Source organism: Chamaea fasciata, unplaced genomic scaffold (genome assembly GCF_029207755.1).
Source record: "Chamaea fasciata isolate MVZ Bird 193981 ecotype frontalis unplaced genomic scaffold, bChaFas1.0.hap1 SCAF_1, whole genome shotgun sequence".
Classification (NCBI taxonomy): domain Eukaryota; kingdom Metazoa; phylum Chordata; class Aves; order Passeriformes; family Sylviidae; genus Chamaea; species Chamaea fasciata.
The window spans coordinates 74,418,384-74,440,298 of NW_027094086.1; the positions used below are offsets into that span (position 1 = coordinate 74,418,384).

Sequence of the window (21,915 nt, forward strand, 5' to 3'; positions counted from 1 at the left end):
CCTGGTAGCATGGTAGTATGGGAATTGCAGTGTTGGTGAAGGCTTGCTTAAAACTCTATTTTTAGAGGGAAAGAAGAGTAGAAAAGGGAGTTAAACACAATGTTTTAATCCCTCATTACTCTTTTTTTGGACCTTGTGTTATGGCATTGAATGAAAATGAAGTCAGTTTTCACTCCAAAACTTCTGAAATTTTCAAGTTGTCCAGTACTTAGTTTAGACCCCTTAGAAGGGACCTGAAAAAGGATGGGTTTTTCTAATTTAATTTGTACGCAGATGGCATTCTGAAAGGCATTAATTCAGTGAAAGTGAAATGGGACAAATGAAAGATGAAGATAAATTTAAGGGGAGATGATGATAAATTGTGAACCAGAACAGAGGAGGTGTTGGCAGAAATAAATGGTTGCCAACTTGCCTGCATGAAGGTAGCAACTCCTAATGGAAGAATGGAGCAAACAGCTGTGGGCAGCAAGACTGGCTAGAACTGATCTGCCAAAATCCATCATTTCACATTTCTGTTGCAAGTGAAACTCAAATGGAATAAGATACTTTAGTAGTGCAAATGAATTAAGAAACCCTGAAGTGCAACCTACAACAATGCTCTTCAGCGTGTTCTCCCTCTTCACTGAACAGATTTTCACCTGAGAAGTAAGCTGCTTGAGTAATGGATGTTTTACCACCTGAAATAGTTATATCTCTAGGCTTTTGTATAAAGTACAAGTAGAGTCTTGGATGTGTTTTTCTGTGTTAAGTTCAAACTGAAACCTGTCAAAGTACAAATACTCTCATATCTCTACACATACCTAAGCAAGGAGAGCATTTTCTTACAAGGTGCAGTTATCTTGGTTTCACGTAAGGAAATAGCCCTTGGTAACTTGTCTTTGCCATAAAAGCCTTTAAAAAGCCTTTTAAAAAGCCTTTAAAAGTTTAGCTTTCCTTACTGGAGTACTTTGTAACTAGGTAAAAAGGCATTTCTTTAAAAAGCTGCACTACTCAGCCTGTTGGATTTTAGTGCCATTTGGAGACCATTGAGAGCGCTGCTGTAGTGATGTGCACTAAACAGAAATGATGCATGTTAGGTGACTCACGTGAGTTGATCGGATAGATGTTTGTGTGACACACTTTGGCATAAACAGAATATATTGGTAGTGGGGTGGGGCAGTGTATCAAAGGAAATGGATTAAAATGGAAGTCTTACTGATGAAAGCAGTAGTAGCATAATATGTTTTTGTTAAACAAAGATTAATGGGGGTTGAGTTGGATAAAGACTATTTCAAGACAGGAAATTCCCACTGATGCCTCATGCATTGTTGCTTTTAACTTTCCCGTTTGTGTATGACACAGGAGCATCAGGAACAAAGGAAGTGAGAGTTAGTTTTTGTAAAAGGCCTAAGAAAGCTGTCATGAGAGCTGATGAAAAACCCCCAAGTCTTAGGGACTTTTTTCTTTTTTATTATTTGCAATTTTGCTGCCTCATTTAAGACTGGATAGTGAAGTCCTTTCATCTAAAATCAAGGCTGTATTCATTTATTACTCATCTAGGCCTGGAGTTTGTACAACAGAATTTGTCCCTGATGCACAAAAGTTTCAGGATATGATTTATCAGAAATTTAAGCACCATTAAAAAAAAAGGGCTTCTTCTGTGGCTTAGACTGAGCTGCAGTCAACTGAAGTGGCATCCAGAATGACATAAAAATGCCCTATTGAAAACCCGTGTGATACAGGAGTTGCAGTGTGGGAAAGGCCTGGAGGACTGTTCTGAGGTGACTGCATGTAACAAAGCATTTGCTTAAAATGATTACGAAGTGTTAAAGACAATTCAGCTTATGCTTTTTCCTGCTAGCTGCTGCTTTTTAGAGAATATCCACCCTAAGCAATAGTGTTACTTTTCCTGGGAGGCTGGAGTCAGTAGCATTTACCAGTTGAAACAAATTTTTGAGATCTGAAGGTAGTGGCCTGTGTTGCAATGAGGAGGGAGAGCCTTAAGGGCTGTAGCAGACATCAGCTATGCTTGGTGGCTTTGGAGCCCAGTGATAGCTCTGGAGCTAGGTGGGGGCCTGGGCTGTTGGACTCTGTCTTGTCATTGATTGTTCCTTTCTCCTACAGCTTCTGTCTTGTTTTTCTCCTGTTATTTGCTATGTAAAAATCCTCAAAGCTCTCTGCTTGGCATGCGAATCAGGATGGTCAAGACTTGCCTTTCTGCATTAGAATGAAACAACTGTTTCCCATCTTAGTTCTCACTTAGTAGGGTCATGGAAGATAAGGATATGAATTTTAAGTTTTGCTTTCTGGCATGTAGCTTGACAGAGATTCAAAGATGTGTTTGCCTCTTCTGAGTTTCATTTGGTGTCTCACGGCTAGCACGTCCAGTGCAGACTATCTCTAGAAACTTTGACAACCAGGCTTAGTGTCTCTGGCAAGCGCACACTGTCTGTGTTGGAGATGATAGTGATGAATTTTTGAGTGACTGGTTTTATTTATTGTTCCTATATTAATTTTTATCTTCTCTTAGCCTTCCTTTCTGAGTGATTTTTGGAAAACTTTGTTTAGCAACATGGAATTACAATGAGAAGCTGATTTGAAATGAGAGATCCTGGGCTAAAGATAGTGTTTTTCTGTGTTTCTGTGGGACAGAAGAAAACAGTGCACACATCTGTGGTTGAAAACATACATGTGAAATTTAGCTTGTGAGAATCTGTCTCTGCTATTATAGATGTGTTGATAAAGACATACTACTGGGCTTGAATTTGGTGCTTAGCAACAGTAACATCTTGTTGTCACTAGCAAGGGATTGGATATAAAATTATATTTTACTATTCGACTACAGTGAGTCTGTGCAATTTTATGACTGAGAAGAATGCATTTAAGTGGAACCACTTAAGTCAGATTTTTTGCCTTTTATATTAAGTGGATTCAGAATTTTCTGTGTTGCTAACAAAATTAAAAACTATAAACTGACAATTGGGAATCTGCAAATCAGAACAGGATAAAAATACAAATTAAATGCTTAAATAGTTTTCATCTGTTCAATCTGTGTATTGAGTATGAAATATTATGCACCTAAATTCTCCTAGTTATTAATTTAATCATTGAATTACAAGATCATATAGGTTGGAAAAGACCTTTAGGATCATTGAGTCTGGCCCTCAACCCAAGGGTTAAGGGTGCCAAACCCACCACTAACCACGTCCCCAAGTGCTGCATCTACACGTCTTTTAAATGCCACCAGGGGTGATGACTCAGCCATTTCCTCAGGCAACCAGTTGTCCGGTCCTTGACAACTCTTTTGGTGAAGAAGTTTTTCCTAATATTTAATCTAAACATTCCCTGATGCAACTTGAGGTCATTTCCTCTCATCTTATCTCTTGTTACCCTGTAGAAAAGACCAGCGCTCACCCCACTGCAGCTTCCTTTCAGGGAGTTGTAGAGAACAATAAAGTGTCCCCTGAGCCTCCTTTTCTCCGGGCTAAACGCCCCCAGCTCCCTCAGAGGCTGCTCATAAGCCTTGTCTGCCAAACCCTTCACCAGGTCTGTGCCCTTCCCTGGACACACTCCAGCACCTCAGTGTCCTCCTTGTAGTGGCTGGGCCCAGAACTGGACACAGGATTTGAGGTGTGCCCTCACCAGTGCCAAATCCAGGGGGAATGATCACTGCTCTGATCCTGCTGGCCACATTATTGCTGATACAGGCCTTGGCCTTCTTGGCCAGCTGGCCACGCTTTTGGATCCAATCAGGTGCTGTCAATCAGCACCTCCAGGTCCTTTTCCTCTAGGCAGATTTCCAGCCCCTGTTCCCCCAGCCTGTAGCACTATCTGGGGTTGTTGTGTCAACAAGATCCTGGCACTTGTCCTTGTTCAGCCTCATACTACTGACCCATCAACCCGCTCCTGCCCAACCTGGCATCACCTGCAAAGTTTCCCTTTATTCTTACCCATAAACAGTCAAATTTCTTGGCACCATCATTAAGCTCTAGACAATCATAACACTCCTGATGTTCAGGGCTGCCTTGCCAACTCTCCTTCCTTGCCTATCTGTTCGGAAGGGTTTACAGTCATCCATTGCAGCACCTCAGTTGCACAGATCATCCCACCGTGTTTCCATGATGGCAGCTATGTCACAGTTTTCCTGCTGCCTTATGGCTTCCAGCTCCTCCTGTTTGTTGGCCAGGCCATGTTCAGTGTTGTAGATGCACTTCAGTTGGGCTGTTCATTCTGTCACCTTTTTTGGGGCAGAAGCCCTAATTCCTACATGACCATTCTCAGGTTCTTCCATGCTTTCTGACACATCAATGTTTCTTACATCTAGGCTGCTTCATGAATCTCTGTTTCTGCCTCCTGTGACATGGCAGACTGAAAGACCTTGCTCTAGTTCACCATTCCTCAGACATGGTGTGCTGCCTCCATGCTGATCTCTAGCAAGCATGGCTTTATCAAGTCTAGTTTAAAGCTCTTTTAGTGAGCCCTGATAATTTGTGTGCAAAGATCATTTTCCTCCTTTGCGACAGGTGTACCTTGTCTGTCACCAGCAGGCTCAATGTTATGTAAACTAACCCATGATCAGAAAATCCAAATATCTCCCAGTCACACCAGGCTTGGAGCCAGGTATTGATCTCATGGCTCTTCCCATTCCTTCCCTTATCATTCGCTGCAACAAGAAGCACAGAGAAAGTACTACCTGTGCTCCTGATCTCCCAACCAGTCATCCCAAGACTTTCAGGGAGAAACTTCAATCACATTTCTCTTGATTGCCCTTGGGCTTCTTATTGCAGTTCTTGCTATCTCCCTGAAATATGGGTTAATCATCATGGGTTTTTCCAAGGGCCATATCCTTGGAAAAGGGTAGGAAGCTTTCTCATCACACCTTTAACCCTGGGCTCCGGGAGGCAGCAGGCTTCCTGAAGAAGCTGGCACACTGGGTCTTTGTTCCCTTGAGAAGGGAGTCTCCTATGACAGTGATCCATCTGTCTTCAACCTACTCACCTCCTCCCCAAGCTCTGTCACTTAGCGGAGAAGCTCCTCTACCTGGGCACACCTCCCACAGCTGTGCTCTCTGCTGCCTTATCATTTAAATACTTGCCTACAATGTAGCATAATTCTGTATTTAAATTAAATTATACAAATGCTGAGTCAAAAATTAAATACATAACAGAGTGCCGTTGCTGGAGATGTCACACTACCAGTCAAACTTGAAGGTGACTGTAATGTGTAAGTGTAGTGCTCCGATTATTCTTTGTTTCAATTTTTTTGGCATTTGCATTCTCACTGTAGGAATTGTGGCAGTATGCTGATCAATGATCCCCAAATTCAATCTCAAGTTGGTCTCAAAATGACAGCGTTGGCATTTAAGTTGAAAAAACTTTTTCTAACGTAGATACTGAAGACTAGATCTGCAAACTAGCATTTTATGCTATGCTGTGGGATCTCCTAACATTTTTAATTTTTCAGGTGGCAGAGATAAGCGTGGAGGTCCCATTCTAACATTTCCAGCTCGTAGTAACCACGACAGAATACGGCAAGAAGACCTTAGAAGACTAATTTCGTATCTAGCATGTATTCCTAGGTAAGCCATCATCTGTTAACCTCTAAAGCTGTATAAGAAAATAAATGGATTATGTTGCAGTACTCCCACAAGCTAGTGGACTGAACAAGTTAATAACATGAGCAAATCAATACCAAGTTTTGTCACTCGCTATTTTCAAATGGCTCTTTGGGAGAGAAATAATTACTCTGCCTTGTAAAAGGAAGGCTGCTAGAAGAAGGGCTGGTGTGCTTTAGCTGGAAGTAGTTTGTGTCTTGGAAATGGCACTGCCATGCCATATTGGTGTGGCTGTGTTGAAGACTGCAAATACAACTCAAAGGCTTTCACTACATCAGTACTTAAAAACATGCTGGTCATCATTCACCATATGCCTTGTGTGGAGTGCGGTCAGCACAGGACCCCTAACTGTTATTTGTGTTAGATAAGTCACAGTGTCCTGATACAGCACAGAAATAACCAGGAGAAAGATATGAGAAATTGCTTGTAAAGGTCTCAGATAAACCTGTGGTGTGATCTGTGAAAGCACTGATGGCATTTCATTATCAGCAATTTAACCTATGAATTGCAGTGAGCTGTTTAAATAAATTGGCAGAAGTCAAGTCCAGTGCTAGTGTGCGTGGGTGCGCGTATATACACTTCCATATATACATATATATATAGTTATTTATATACTGCAAACAAAAGTTGCATATTTTGTATCTATCTAAAAAAAGTTCCTTCATATAGAACTTTGCTTTCTGTAGTAATCAAGTTGGGGACAAAAATGATCCTAAGACCCTGACTTTAGGTCCATTTTGGAACCTGACAGCAGTTGTTGCAGGCTGGACCAATGTTGGCTATGCTTGACTATGTTTGTCTATGGCCACAAGCAGCAGTTGTTTGAAAAAAATTCCTTTGACGACTTAACTGAGTGCACTATCTTCCATGTTTGTGTAATGTGCTAATTTACTGAGAGTCTTGCACTTTACATAATCAAATGTCAGTTTCAGACTGAAAAAGGTGGTTTCATAAAAGTAACTTCAAGGCATCTGCCTGAGAGTGCACATGGCCTCCTTTTTGTAAAGTTAACTGGGGGAGTTGGGGGACTTAGAGAAAGGAGAACAGGAAGAAGGCTTGAAATTATTACTCTGATATTTGAATGGTGAGATGTATTCTAGCCATCTAGAGCTTCAAGTTGCTAGAGAAGTTAATAGATAAATATGCATCAAAATGTTTCCAAGAATTGTTTTAGAGATATTAAGGGCAAGAAGCAGTCTTTCTCTGGCAAAAGGTGTTTGTTAGTTCAGCATCAATGGATCTAAAATTAAAAGAAAGTTAGTGCATGTTTTATAAAAACTCTTCAAGCATTGGCAAACTTTTGAGAATAAAGGGAACTTTATCAAACGCGAGACTTGTTTTCATACAAGTCGTGTTTGAGGGACTGATGATGCAACTCTAGCTAATTAAAAGTCCCAGTTGGTACAAATATCCCCAAACTTTTGGGCTGTTATTTGTTGCAGTGCTGTTACTTGATGTAGCTGAAGAATCACAGGTATCAGTTGTTTGGCAAGAGATCCAAAAGCTGAAGTTGACTCAATCACACAATTTTGCTGATTTTACAATTTTATTTGATCTAAAAATGCGGCCAAACTTATGTTGCCACCACAGAGTGGACCAGATATTTTAGTGTAGTTCAGGCTTCCCATTACATGCCCTTGGCTCCCTAGAACAAATCCTGTGATGCTTGGCCAAAAGGGATTCAGGTTGTGTGAGATGATGTGGCTCCATGACGGAGGACACAGCTGCACTGTGTCACACTACGAGGGACCACATCGGACACCCCAGTAGATGCATGCCTTGTGAATTAGTGGCAAGCACGCCCTGTGCAGTCCGCAGTGTGGTAGGGATAGGGATGGGCTGAGCAGCACTTCTACTGCCATTTGGCCTTTCAGTAATAAATCTATTTTTAAGACAGTAGTTGTTTTTTTCCTTAAATCCTGTGAGGATTTTAGAAAACATTTTCACCATGGTCAGAAAATTGTGCATTGTATCCTACGTGTATATGCCAAGCTTTTAATATATTTTGCTTCTTCCACTGCCATTTTTGACATTCCTATGGGCAGGTGGGTGGGCCAGCATTTATCATGATAAACTCATTTTTTTAAATGTTGTGGGATGTTTATTCTCTCTTCTTTTCCCTAGCTTTAAACTTTTCAAACTTAAAAACCCTGCCCCTTCTGAGGAACTCATATTACCACTTCTTTCATATCCAGTATCAGTCATAATCCATCTCTCTGCAGTGTGGCCAATAAGACTGAGTAAAATATGCCAGTGAAGCTTCCCTGCCTCTTGGACACTCTGAAAACCTCACCACATGAACTGTAGAATGGCATTTGAATTAGTCACATCCCTGAAAGTGACTCATACTCAAACAATGGACATTTTGTCCTTTTTGATAGTCCGTTGGCTATGATGCATTGGTTTTGAAATATTTTCCTTCCTATGGTCGTACTACAAGGTCATGTAGCAAAATCTGCTGGAACAAAATCAGAGTTTCTGGTGGTGGTGGTGGTTGTGGTGATTGTCACTTTTGATCAGTGGCAATAACTAAGTGTACAGAAGATATTGATGGAAAGAAATTAAATCTTTCATTCTCTGAGGGGGTGCTGGAGAATTTGAGTGTAAGGTCTGTCAACTTTTGGACAGCAAAATTGAGCTCAAATTTTGTAGAAACAGGTTGATGTGGTTTTCTTCACAACCATAAAATACTGTGTTGTCTTTTAACTATTCACAAATCAATCCTGTTACAAAATAAATTGTCAATAAACAGGTGTTTTTCCTCTACAGACTCTAACTCTCAGATAAAATGGTTCTAAATCTGAGACAGTTTGAAAAAATTGCAAAGTGATAGGTAAGAACAATTTCCCGCCTTCTGTCTTTTGGAGCATCCCCTCAATCATTAGAAAGACATGAATATTACCATCAGTCAAGTAAGTGTGTGTGTGTTCTGAAGAGTCAATTGTAAATGAAATAGATATTGCTGCTTCAGGTAATGGTAGGTTTACTGTGTGTGTAAAGGGAGGGAGAAACCAGACTGGACAATGAATCATCATGCATATAAACAGTGAAAATGAAAGTGAAGATAATGGCAGAATATCAAATCAGCAACAGGTATAAAGCTATGCCCCACAAGGAGTTTGGCATGGGAGTGAAAGAAGCCTCTTGAGAGGTTAGTGAGATCTGCTGTATATGGCCAACTAGTCAGCAGTGAGACCCTGAGGAGACCATGTTCATTAGGCAGTGTGGTGCAGTAGAAGCACACTGTGTTGGAAGTTGAAACGCTTGATAACCTTTCCTTCTGTTTTCTGCAGTGAGGAAGTATGTAAACGAGGATTCACCGTCATTGTAGATATGCGTGGGTCAAAATGGGACTCCATAAAGCCTCTACTGAAGATTTTACAGGAATCCTTCCCGTGTTGTATTCATGTTGCACTGATAATCAAGCCAGACAATTTCTGGCAGAAACAGAGGACTAACTTTGGCAGCTCTAAGTTTGAGTTTGAGGTAATTTCCCCTGTGGTATACATATTTATATTTATTTTGTGGTTTTAAATGTTCTCTCTAATGATCAGCACCTTGAAAACTCTCAGATAAATTATTTTCTGCCTGAAAGGAGAGGTACTTTAGACCAATGATGCTAGAAGAAATCTGTTTTTCTTCATGTACTTAGCTTAGGTAATTGTGCATGTTGTTGTTTATATTCTTTTTGTAAGCTCAAGAAAGACTGAATTACGTTTTTTTCCCCTAATGATAAAAACTTACGTTTTGTCTCTTCGTTATCTTAGTCTGCATTGTGGTAATTGTGATATCTCCAGAATCCAGAGGAAATCAGCTGGATGAACCTTGCTGTTATTCACCTGCAGCTTTGCAATATACAAAGTCAAAACTTAATCAAAACCGTAATGAAAAGAGTGGTTACTCTTTTGTCCTTAAATGTAGTGAGGCAAGAAAGAAATGTGGGGAAAATACCGGCAAGACCTCCTGTCTTCTGCTGATCAGAGTTGATACTTGAAATGTGTGAGAAAAGTTGTCATGTGGACTTCATGGGCAAAATGATAATTCTTGCAAAGAGAAAAGTGAAAACTTGAAATTTCAAATTCATTTCAGTAACAGCATTTTTTTCTTTCCATTTTTATTTTTTAGACAAATATGGTGTCTCTGGAAGGCCTTACCAAAGTAGTTGACCCTTCTCAGCTAACCCCAGAATTTGATGGCTGTTTGGAGTACAACCATGAGGAGTGGATAGAAATCAGAGTTGCCTTTGAGGACTACATTAGCAATGCAACCCATATGCTGTCCAGACTGGAGGAACTGCAAGATATATTGTCAAAAAAGGAAATGCCTCAGGACCTGGAAGGTGCTCGCAATATGATAGAGGAGCATTCGCAATTGAAAAAGAAAGTCATTAAGGCCCCTATCGAGGACCTTGATGTGGAAGGACAAAAGCTGCTCCAGCGGATACAGAGCAGTGATAGCTTTCCCAAAAAGAACTCTGGGTCAGGGAATGCAGACTTACAGAACCTTTTACCCAAAGTGTCCACCATGCTGGACAGGCTGCACTCAACACGGCAGCATCTGCATCAGATGTGGCATGTGCGGAAATTGAAATTGGACCAATGCTTTCAGCTCAGGCTGTTTGAGCAGGATGCTGAAAAGGTAAGGTCTGAGCCAGGTGACTATAAATGGCCCATTCTTGATGGACTTGAAAGAAGTACCAAGGGTAACTGAAAATAGTTATTTTTGTCTTTGAAGTTAATTACTAGCTTTTTAATGAGAAATAAGGGACTTCTTGATTGAAAGGTGCTCAGGGTCTTCTGGAGTAAAGGGCATGGGATAGTACTTCTAAGCTGTAAGGAGCACAGGAAGCTCTAGCAAAGAAAATTTTAACTGCTAATGACTTCAAAGCACTTACTTTGTTACGCATTTGTTCCAGACAAATGCTTTTGCATGCATCAAGCAAAGAATGCTGTATACTTTATAAATACAGATGATTATGGACTACACTGGCCTTCTTTTGAGTGATCTTTAGGAAGTGAGTGACAGGCAGTCAACAAAGTCTGAAGAGCCTGACATGGGGAACTGCTTCACTGATGCAGGGTTTGAAGTCCCAGGCTAAAAACTGATGTATCTCTTCTGACAGTACATATGTCATTAACAGGGAACTGAGTGATTTCAGAATGTTTCGGGCTAACCAGTCCCTTCAAATGAGAAAGCCCTTGATTGTCATGGAATTTGAAGAGGAAGTGTGACAGGCAGATCACTTTTAGATGAGCTCAAATAAGGTCTATTTTCATGTAGAATGGTTTTTGCAATCACTTATTATTGACTTGTTACCATGGAACAAATAGCTTTAAGGAAGGGTGGGGAATTTTTCTCTGGGAGTAGTAGTAACTAGACTATGTGGTCAAGTGGTAGGTATGTCTTTTATCAGAGCCTAAAGTAGTCAGATTTCTTAAGTATTTTACATAAGATTGCCTGAACTGCATGACAGCGATGGTCCATGTTAAACCAGTGTTCTGCTCTCCAGCAGCTGTCACTAGCAGATGCATGGGGAAGAGTAAAAGCAGAGCAAACATAAAACTTAACTTCTTCCTGCTTTTTCATCTGTATTCTTCACACATACTTTCCCTTACCCTCATGATTTCAACTTCCTTTACACTACTGTAATGTTTTCTGCTGTGTTTAAAAAATAAATATATTTTTCAAAGTACCATTTAAAGCAATTATTTATTGGATGGATGTAGCTGAAAATAGTAGGGTCATTTAGAGAGTTGGAAAAAAGATAAAATTATTATCTACTTCTAAAATGATTTAGAAAATAATGCAAGCTGTTGTTCTAGTGTTTCTCTTTCAGACCTAAATGCATTTTATCAACCTTGCAGCCACTTCATTACACCATTAATTATTCTGCATTATAGCATATCTTTCAGTACCATGTGAGCACCATCAAAATATATTTTGTTAATTTTCTCATACTTTATCCAAATGCTTACATAACTTGGGCTTTAAGAAACTTCTTGTGAAATACTTGAGCCTGTGGGATTGACCTCTGTCCTGCCGTGTGGTTGCATAAGCTCCTATTAGTGTTTTCTAAGTTTCTGATTCCAAGAATAAGTCTACAATAAATTAACACATCTTTCTTTCAAAAGGGAAATATTAGGCACCTCAAAATGAGATTGACAGCAACTACCATATATGGGACTGTTTTTCTCTCATTAGCCAGTAAGAAAAGATTAAAATGAAGGTTTGTGTAGTATCCCAACTCACTTTTGGATTAAGACCCTTGCCTTAATCCACTTGCAGCCTGTATTTTACTGCTTGTGTCAGATTAGATTTCACAGCTCATGACTTTTTTATCAGTGTATGTCTGTACTTTACTGAAATGTGGGAAAGGATGGGATCTTTGTTGGAAAGAAAAAGGGTATTGCATGGGGAGAATAGCCATGTTCCTTTTGGAGGACTTGCTCAATTCAGTGAAAGAAATTTGGACTAGTTCAAGAGAAGAGAAGGCAAAAGAAGGGATGAGGTGGGAGGAACTCTAACTGGAATTGCCCTTTAAGTGTGTGAAGGCAGCAGATTCAAGTGACCTAGAGTAGGATGGTCACGAGCAGTACCGGTGTCTGTTTTGAATAATGTTCTAATGCATTTTCACTGAATTCTAGGTAAGAAGCTTAAAATTTTAGGAGTATGTGATCAGCTGTCTCAGTTATCTAAACTTCAAAAGTTTGGTTTACAGTTCTTACCGTATTGTGGTCTGCTTATAATTTAGTTTGTCGTGGACTTGGGACAAATACTGGACTTGATAATGTTGTTCTGTCAGCCAGCATATTGTGAAAGTTCTTTAAATGAATACTTACTGCTTACTGCTACCATTTTTCCTGGGCAATCTATTTCACCTTATCCAGAGAGCAGGTGTGTCTCTTTTGCTGAGATACAGCAAAGATTTCAAGACCATTATGAGCAGGTGGGGTGTTAAACAGCTCTTTGCTGTGTTGCTTGGTCTTTGAAAACTTTGTCTTCCAGTGCCACTGATAACATACTTGTGTGCCTTCATTGATGGCCATTGTCATATAAGGTCTCTCCTAAAATTTGTTGGAATATTAAAATACTCCTTTTTTTCTTTTTTTTTTTTTTTAAAAAGCATATTTAAAGATTATTCTTAAATTTCTCTGGAAGAAGGTAACTCTGTGCTCACCTATACTTTTAATAATTAATCTAGAAATAGAATAGTTGTTTTCAAATCTGCTGTAAACTTACAAACTAAAAATATTAAACTCGCTGCTGAAGTACTTGATCAGCATGAAAGAAATTATATTTAATTTCCATGAGTTGCCATTTTCATTCTAAACTGCTAAGCTGCTGACATCAATAAGTGCTGACACTAGAGAATGTATAAGCTTGGCAACTCAGGGCTGTGTTCCAAGTCTGTTTGTTTACTATGACTTCTTTGTAATAATGAAGTTTGTGATTATGACATTACTGTAACTTGTTGAGATAAACACCTGCAGTAAAGATAACACTAACAGCCTCAGCTGTTTGGTCCAAAAAGACAGGTTTCAACAATGATTGGGTCAAAATATACAGTAATTTCAAATGGAAGGAGCATCAGTGTTAATTTTCATGGCCTTAGACTCTGTATTCTGTGCTCATAGGTATCTTACATTACTTGTCCATGATTTCTGCCATAACAAACTATTGAACTTCCTTCTTTCCTTAATATTTTCATGTAGATGTTTGACTGGATCACACACAACAAAGGTCTGTTTTTGAACAACTACACAGAGATTGGAACCAGTCACCCCCACACGATGGAACTTCAGACACAGCACAATCACTTTGCCATGAACTGTATGGTAAGAACAGGCCTCCCTGTACAGACAGCACAGATGTGCTGGCTGTTTGTTCTGTGTTAAGGTAGAATTTGTAAGTACATAGACACAGATTGTTCCTTCTTTACAAGTAGTGCAAATTGTGTTTGAGCAGTGAAGTTATAAAACACAATGGAGGAAAATAAAGAGTGGTCAGGTACCGAGGTACTGTGATAAAGCAACAAAATTGTTTAGACAAATGGCAGTGTTCAACACAACCTCAGCACCTCTCAAATGTAAATGTCTAAGCTTCTAGGACCTGGGATGTGTCTTTGAGTACTACCTTGGATCTTGTAGAAAATTTCAGAGGATCATGTGTAAAACAGAGCTCTCCATTCTGAAAGAAATGGCTCTCAGGATCTTTTGAATACATTTAAACTCAGACAAAAAGTTCTGAGAAGTGACTGAGCCTGGTGTAATAATTTTCCATGGTTTTAAGAAGAGACATTTTCAGCACAGCAGAATGGAGCTGAAACATTTTTTTGGTCAAATATCATCAGTAGGCTGTAAAAAAAATTTTGGATTTTAACTGGCACTGCGTGAAAGCTATTTACTTTCAGTTTAATGAGTTGCTGTTTTAACATGGGGGCAAAATTCTGAAGTGCACTTTAGGTCCTTAACACACCATAGGTGTTTAAATAACCTTGGGAGTCTGGACCTGAATCCAGTTCCTGTTTGCTAGATCAATGAAGGAAGAACACTACGAGTCTTGTTACAAATTAACATTCTTGGCAGTCCAAGGATGGGAACTGAATTAAAGTATTATTGAAATAATCAACTCTTGCAAGAGGGTTTTTCTTTAGAACAGGACCGTGGCAAAATAAACTTCCCTAGATTATGTGTCTTGCAGAAGTAATGGAAGGATTAGTAAACAGAGCTCTTGTGTATGATGTAGCTGGAGGTAAGACAATAGAAGGCACAATTAGAGCAGGCACATTTTCTTCTTTTGCAACTCAGCTCTGTTTCCAAAAGTTTAAAAAAATTAAAATAAATATGAATTTTCTGAAAAGAGTAAAGAAAATGCTGGTCAACTTTGTAATTAAGTTATGTAACATCATTTATGGTTTTGACCATTAAGTTTGGTTCACAGCATGGGAAATTGCTGCCTTGTGGAGCACCTTGTTGTTCTTCACTGCTCTGCATATGAAGTAGGGCGGAAAGAAACCCAGGATGACAGTAGGTGTCATTGACATGGGATGATTTTTGGAACTTCGTAATTTTGAGTGGCCTTCCAGGCAATTCTTGAGGTTGCATTCTAAAGGTTAAATTCTTCTGTAAGCCTGTCCTCATATTAGTCACTGTTGTACTCTTTTCTTCAAATTGGATGACTTTTTTATTTTGGATGACTTTTTTTTTTATTTTAGACTGTTCAGATGCTATCAACAGTAGGAAGCACTTGAGCGATGCAGCGTAATCCTTCCTGCTCTGTGTTTGCTATTAGTCTTTTCCTGTTAATCTCTCCTTTGCCTTTAGTTGTCAAATGCATTCATTACAGGGGATTTTCTCTCAGCCTGCAAAATGTTTTCTTAAAGCTTACAAAGAGCAACTTCAATTTGGGGCAAATTAAGGTATCCAAACACTTGAAAGGGTAAAAACAAGCTGCATTTTTTTCTGTAGCATAGCCCCCTGCCCCCCCCCCCCCCCCCCCCCCCCCCCCCGAAGGAGTTCTCTGTCATGGAACAGGGAAATGTAAATTCAGTATGATTGGTCCCAGGTTTTGATTTAAGCAGCATTCAGATTATCTAGGTTTTATTTGGTTAAATGGCAAAAGCCTTTCATCTAGATTAAGGGCAAAGATTAAACTAAACGTGACATAAAAAATTGACGTGAGCTGATTGAATTTTGGCAGGCCTTATTTTTAATTAGCTTTCAACTGGAAAAATGTTGGGCTGTCTTAACTTCTGCAAGCATGTTCAGCTTCTCCCTGACCACTCTCCACATATGCTCTGTGCTTAACAAGCTGTTATTTGTTCACTCTTCCTGTCAGTGTAACTCTTCAGTAATCAAAGTGGATTAAAGATCTCTTGTGTGAATACTCTAACACTGGAAGTGAAATTTAACTTTTAACCTATCTAGAACCATGTGAAGTGATTCATTTGGATGGAATAGAGGAAGGGAGAAAAACAACTATGTATAAGCTTTATTTATTGCAGGAGATTCTGAAGTCTTTTCATTGTGGCCCTAATTGGACTTTAATAGATCTTGCTTTCTAGCCAATTTTCTTATGCTCACTTGAGGTAGGGAAGAACTGTTCAAAGCACAAATGCTCCCCAAGAAGCTAAATTCAACCTCTTGCACTTGCTCACAGCTTAACTCTAATAATTGATGTTGCAGCTGCTTTTCTCAACACATTGTGGTTGTTGCAGGGCACATGCTCCCCTCCACAGCAGGTGCTACCCTCTGTCAATAGCTGGGTCTCTCCTGTCCCCTTCCTTCCTAAGCAGCAGTTTGTTTCCAAGAGTTGGAGGGCAACTTCTGCAGCTGCTTATTCCAAACCTGGCTGAGTAAGAGTGACGGCCTTTGGGTGAGGTGCCAAAATTTTGATGTGGTCTTCCAGTTTGAAGCAAGCCACCTGGATGTAAACCATTGTGAAAGCTACTTACTTCCTGTATGAGCAGGAGTTAGTTACATCAAGGACAAAGAGGATTTGCTGATTTTTTCAATTTTTTTTTATTTCTTGTAATGGCTTTGTGCCATTTTTAGAATATTGGTTTTCAGTAAGAACACAAAATAGTTGGAAGTGTAAACCAAATGTTATAAAACAAAAAGGTAAAAGTACATCCAGGGAGGAGATTTAACTTTACTTTCACCAGTTTCATTAGCAAATGGTGTATCTAGGAATCTTGTGTATTCATGTGGTTGCACTTCAAGGTAACAGAAATAAGTTCATGCAAGTCGTAAGCTTAATACACTGACTGGTTCTCACTGCAATAAATCTGTCACAGAGAAAAGCTGGATAGGTGTAGTGCTGTGCATTAAAGAGGGACATACGTTTGGTTACCATGGATTAACACACAGGTTGATGTGGCTAAAAGAGCTGCTGACTGAAGGATAGTTCACAGGTTCAGCCATAAGTATGTGACTTCCTGTTACTGAATTTGAGATGCTGTGCACTGATAAAAGTCAAGGCAGTCTCTTTATAGGGCAAGTGGATCCCATGTTCCATAACTGTAGGGAAAAAACCAAAATCTCAGTGATTCTGCTCTCTGAAGATGAGGATGGATTTTTCAGTACAATTGTAAAGGCCTGCTTTCAGCAACAGTAAATTGCTGTTGTCAAGTCCTGAGATTTATTTGAGTTAAGCAATACTCTGTTTCAGCTTGACGTTCCTATTTGGGTGACTAAACCAATGCTTCACTTCTCAAACAAGTTTTTAGTACCTTTTAAGGTAGAAACTTTCAAATAAAGCATCATAGGAGTTACAAGTACAAAAATTATTTATTGAGTTTTTAAACTGCAAGAATAAAATATCCATGATTATATGATTAGTCTGTCTTGCATGCAAGAGTGGAAAAGACTGATTATGTGTTTGTCCACTCTTTTTCCTGCCATTTTCTATACATCTGCTGAGACATAAGGAAGACAAGAAGCCATGTGAAATATGGGTGAGGAGGAGGATGTTGTCTGCTTGAACATTTTCTTCATTTTGCTAGATCAGATGGCCTTGCTTTCGTTACAGTTTAACTGTGCCTCTCCCTGTACTGGGAGGGTTAAAATGCTTGAAGAGTGATGCAGGCAAAATGAAACTTTGTTTGGAGGAAGCTGACACATGCTACTATTAAAGGATGTGCTTATGACTGCTTCTTGTCTCAGTGTGGATGGGACCATGAGTAGAAGTTACATTTATTAACTATAATCCAAAAACTCCTATCTCAGTTGTAGGTGTATTGCTAAGTTGATTAATGTTCTCAGAACAGGTTGTTTGCATATACTAAACCATTTTATCAAGGTAGTAATCAAATCCTGAATGCTGTCCAAAAAGAGAGTGTCAGAGATGAGCACTGGTGAGACCTTAGGGATGTTAAAATAAAAGTATGAGCACAACGACTGAATATCCCTAGGTTTGCAGAGTTAAAAGTTAGAAAGATGTCTTGCTGAAATCCAGCCACAGGGACTGGCACAAATGAAAACATGAAGAAAGTCAGGTGAGGTAAAATCACCTTAGCTTTAGAGCTAGTGTAATTTTTTCCTCCTCCTTTTTACCACTGACATATTTCACCCCCGAGATTATTTTACTTTAAATATGTGTGTTTGTAACCATACAGATTTGTCTCTTGAGATAGACTTAAGCACCATGTGAATTCTAGACTGCCCTTGGTTCTCAGGATTTGGGCAAATGAGGGCAGGACCACAGGTGTACATCCCTAAGAGAATCTTTATGGTGCCAGAGCAGTTAATGCTTAGACACAATGTCTGGATACCATCAGCCTGAGAGTAGACTGAAAAGGTAAAATGAGTTCAGGCTATTTTCAGCTTCTGAGGAGCACTCCAAAGTCAGCAAGACTAAATAGAACAGGCTAAATGCACAGTCCTTGAGAGGGAAGAAGCAAATAAACAGATTTTAAAAAGCAGTCAGTTACTGAGGTGTTAATACAGCAACAAGTACGATCATGTCAATGAATCACAAACTAAAGGAACAGACAGTGGTGTTACTGAAAAGAAGCAAATCTTAGTTCACTCTTGATGCTTACTGGGGTGGCTGAACTTCAGATTTGTAAAGAAAATGCTCTAATTCAATTGGTCCTACTTGAGAACTAGGTCCAGTTTAGTGCCCCATCCTTAGTGTTGTAATGGGAAACATACATATGAAATTGTTGTGGCTGTAGGAAGAGTTTGAAGACATGGGCATTTACTGTGATTAAGTAAATGTGAGTGAACAATAAAGTGGGAAAGAAGATAATGTTGGTGTTGGACTATGTAGTCTTGCAGTAGGATTCCTCAGGTCCACTGTGAGGAATGTAGGTAAGAGATCAGATGTTATAAGAAAGTTGGAGTGAAATTATATTGCACGTGTTCCAGTGCTGATAGCAGTGGTTAAATGGTTACCTGAGAATATTTAGAGGATTCTTGTAGTAGAAGAGATCCATGCAGAAGAACATGTTAAACACTTCCCTTAATTGCAGCTTGGATGTTACCAAGTTTATATTTTTTCAATAGATCAGGTTTTACCTTTAGTTGTCCTGCAGCTCTCATCGTTGAAGTATGTATTACCAAACTGACAGTTTTACTGTTGCTTCAAAAATGAGACTAGAAGAAATGTTAGAGAACATGTAAGTCGTTAAAGCAGGTATTAATTCATACATTAATACTACGCCATGTTTTGGTGGTCATTTGTATGTGAGGTGGCAGATGATTTGAAAATTCCATCGCTAAACTGATTCTCTCACAGTAAAATAGTTCAAGCTCACTACGGTCTATATAGCGGTGCCACTTACGATGCTTATGGACCATGTCACTGAGTTTGATGGCATTTAAAACCGAAGGTGTAATAGTCTGTGTGTCAGAAAACTGCTGTTGGAAATCTTGGAGCTAAAAAAACATTTTCTAAATGGGTCTTGGAAAATCAGGAAATAAAATGGAACCTTCGGGTCACCTGCCAGCTTTATTTTATGTGAGTGTGATAGAAGTTCAGTTAAGCTGGTACTCTTATCACCTGTATTTTTCCCATGTATCTGCTTTTCAAGCGTGCACCAAAGAATGGCACAGCACAGTTATGCTACTAGTCCGTATTGCTTTGATGAGCAATACCTTTTTTTATTTGTATGCTCTCTTTAGAGGAAAAATCTGCAATGAAGAGCTTTCCAGATACCATAAGGTATCCTTTTAGCTTCTGGCTAAAGAGCATTTTGAGAGAAAACAATCATGCTAAGTACAGTTGTGTCCTTACTAAGCACTCTGTAATGCAATGACTTGAATTGTCACTTTTTAAGTCTTGATACAATAGTCATGTGTGTTACACAATGAAAGAAATGCAATATCACATTACCCTTTCACCTTTGAGACAGTTGATACACATTTAGAAGCTGCAGGTGCTTTGTGCAGATTCAAGTGGTGTAAATGAGGTCACTAAATAAGTGACACTTTATCAGTTATTACCTCCTGTCTGTTGCTTCCTTAACTAAAACCAGGTTGTAAATGCATACAATGAATAAGGTATCAGTCTCTGTAAATGAGAGACAGCTTACTTGTAACAGTGTTTCTCATCTCTCAGGCGGTGTGGAAAATGTGCAGCTGTCTTATGACACTGGAATTGCCTGTCCTTGTAGGAAATTGAACAAAATTTGTTGACCTTCAAGGGTCAATTAAGGACAGCTTAATTGAAATGAGTTGCTCTTAGAGACTCTTTTCCTTCTTGACTAAATCTATCTCATTTGGGTCAAATACATTCTAAAATGCTGACACTTAAAACTTTGGTAGATATATCACGTACTGAGGTAAAAGGTTTAGATTATTGTAAGTTGTTTTTTGGTTGGGTTTTTTTTTTGAGGAAAGGAATGTGGTGTACATAGCTTGGAAAGTGTTCAACTGTCAGCATTTTAATTCATATTCATACTGCTACAGGCTGTATTCTTCCAGACGTGTGAAGCCTGATTGCCATGGGAAAATGAATACATGTTAACCACAGCTCAGTTTTAATTTGTTTTACTTCATGTTTATAGTGCCATGTCCTTCATTTTTAACTGCTATTCCAGAATTTCTAAAATTGCTTTATTATGTTACAGAAAGAGTTCAAATGGCAGTCTACTATAGCCTTTATTCTTTTCTCTTTTGGCACTTGCTTCTTCTAACAACTGTAAAGACCATCTAAGGGCTTTCTGTATTTGTTTAGCAGTCTTGCATTTATGCTACATACACTTTTAATAGGCCTAAATGCTTTCCAGTCTTTTAAAATTTGTTGGAAATATCAGATTTATACTCTGCCAGTTGTTTGGCTGTGCTTAAACAGCAGAGCATAGGTGTATGGGGTAACCTAAAAAAATAAGAGGTAGTATTGTGTAGAAAGGAAAAACAGCCAACATGACACTGCTGTGCTCAGTTGATTGAGTGGACCAGCTGAGCTGTAGGCTGTGTCAGGTGTGCGCCTGCTTGCATACATGCACACAGTTTACCATCAACACCTTAGGACACCTGTCCTAAGTGCCACTCAGATAAGTGTGGACAGTGAAGCCTGGAGGAGCTGCAACACTTGCTCCAGCCAGTCAGCGTCGAGCCTCTGGGCAATTGCTGGATGCCAGCAGGTCATGGTTCCACCTGATTCGCTCAGTGTCTGGTGGTGGTAATCTCCAACCTCTACAATCCTGTGATTCTAAGAACTTCATCCTGGCTGTATAGGAGTCTGCCCAATTGAAAGAAGTGTCAGCTCCATATTATACTCATGTAGCTCTGAGAGAGTTAGTAAGTTTTTAATGGCAAAGCTTTGTTTTACTTCACAGGAATCAGAAATTCTTGATTGAAAATTAGGTTGACTAAGAGCCATCAATGACTAATGCAGTATGCTAAAGAGTACTTCTGATCTTGGACTTTATTTGTCTAACTTTCAGTGCTATCTCTGAGGCAATGTAGTGGACAAGAAAATAAAATGTAAAACTGTTAAACTTCTTGTAGCTCAGAGTTCTTTATTTTGTTTTTTGAAAAGTTACTTTTAGAAGTTGATCTAAAGGTTCACAGATGTTGCACACATGCATACTGTGGATAGATCAAGAGTTTAGTAATGATATTTCAATTTTCCCATATTGTGTGTGTCTGAATGTCTTGTTGACTTGAATGTCTGTAAACATTTTTATTGAGGTTGTTGTAAAATGTGGTTATTTATTCCTCTTTATTGTAATAATGCGTCTTCATGTAATATAAATTGACTTAAACTGATTGTCAACGTGAGTTTTAGACTGATTACTTCAAGTCATCATTCTCACTTGTCAATTTTGGACAGACTACTACATTGTACACCTAGATTCCAAAGTTTGGCATGCATAAACTTGCCAAATAAAACTAGACTATTGATCAGTACTGTAATAAAGTAGATTTTTTTAGGAATATATTTCTGTATTTAATTGGACTGCTAACTTGCACTAATTTTTCCGTCCTCCTCCACAGAATGTGTATGTAAACATAACCCGCATCATGTCCGTAGCGAACCGCCTGATCGAGTCAGGCCATTACGCTTCACAGCAAATCAAACAGATTGCCAGTCAATTGGAACAGGAATGGAAGGCATTTGCTGCAGCCTTGGATGAACGTAGCACGTTACTGGACATGTCCTCCATCTTCCATCAGAAAGCCGAACAGGTTAGTGAATGGGGAGGGCATCCACAAAAGTTTATGTTCTGGAATGAGGACTTGTGTAGTTTGCTTGTGCTTTGGAAAAAAGTGCAAGAAAGTGATTGAAAAGGTTGACAAGAAAGCCAGGATATTTATTTCTGCCAATTTCGATGCTCAAACAAAACGTTTTTCTCCTCAGATTAGCCCACTGGC

At 39.2% G+C, this 21,915-nt stretch overlaps 1 protein-coding gene across 4 annotated transcripts in view; it reads left to right on the forward strand.

The window, feature by feature from the left end:
- The window catches only part of TRIO (trio Rho guanine nucleotide exchange factor), a 243,846-nt gene that overhangs the window by 69,176 nt on the left and 152,755 nt on the right, over positions 1-21,915 (forward strand). For all 4 annotated transcript variants that reach the window (XM_066186236.1, XM_066186245.1, XM_066186252.1 and 1 more), the window contains exons 3-7: positions 5,443-5,557; positions 8,887-9,079; positions 9,719-10,231; positions 13,306-13,428; positions 21,538-21,729. In XM_066186236.1, the coding sequence (XP_066042333.1) occupies positions 5,443-5,557; positions 8,887-9,079; positions 9,719-10,231; positions 13,306-13,428; positions 21,538-21,729 (1,136 nt within the window). The remainder of the gene's footprint in view (positions 1-5,442; positions 5,558-8,886; positions 9,080-9,718; positions 10,232-13,305; positions 13,429-21,537; positions 21,730-21,915) is intronic.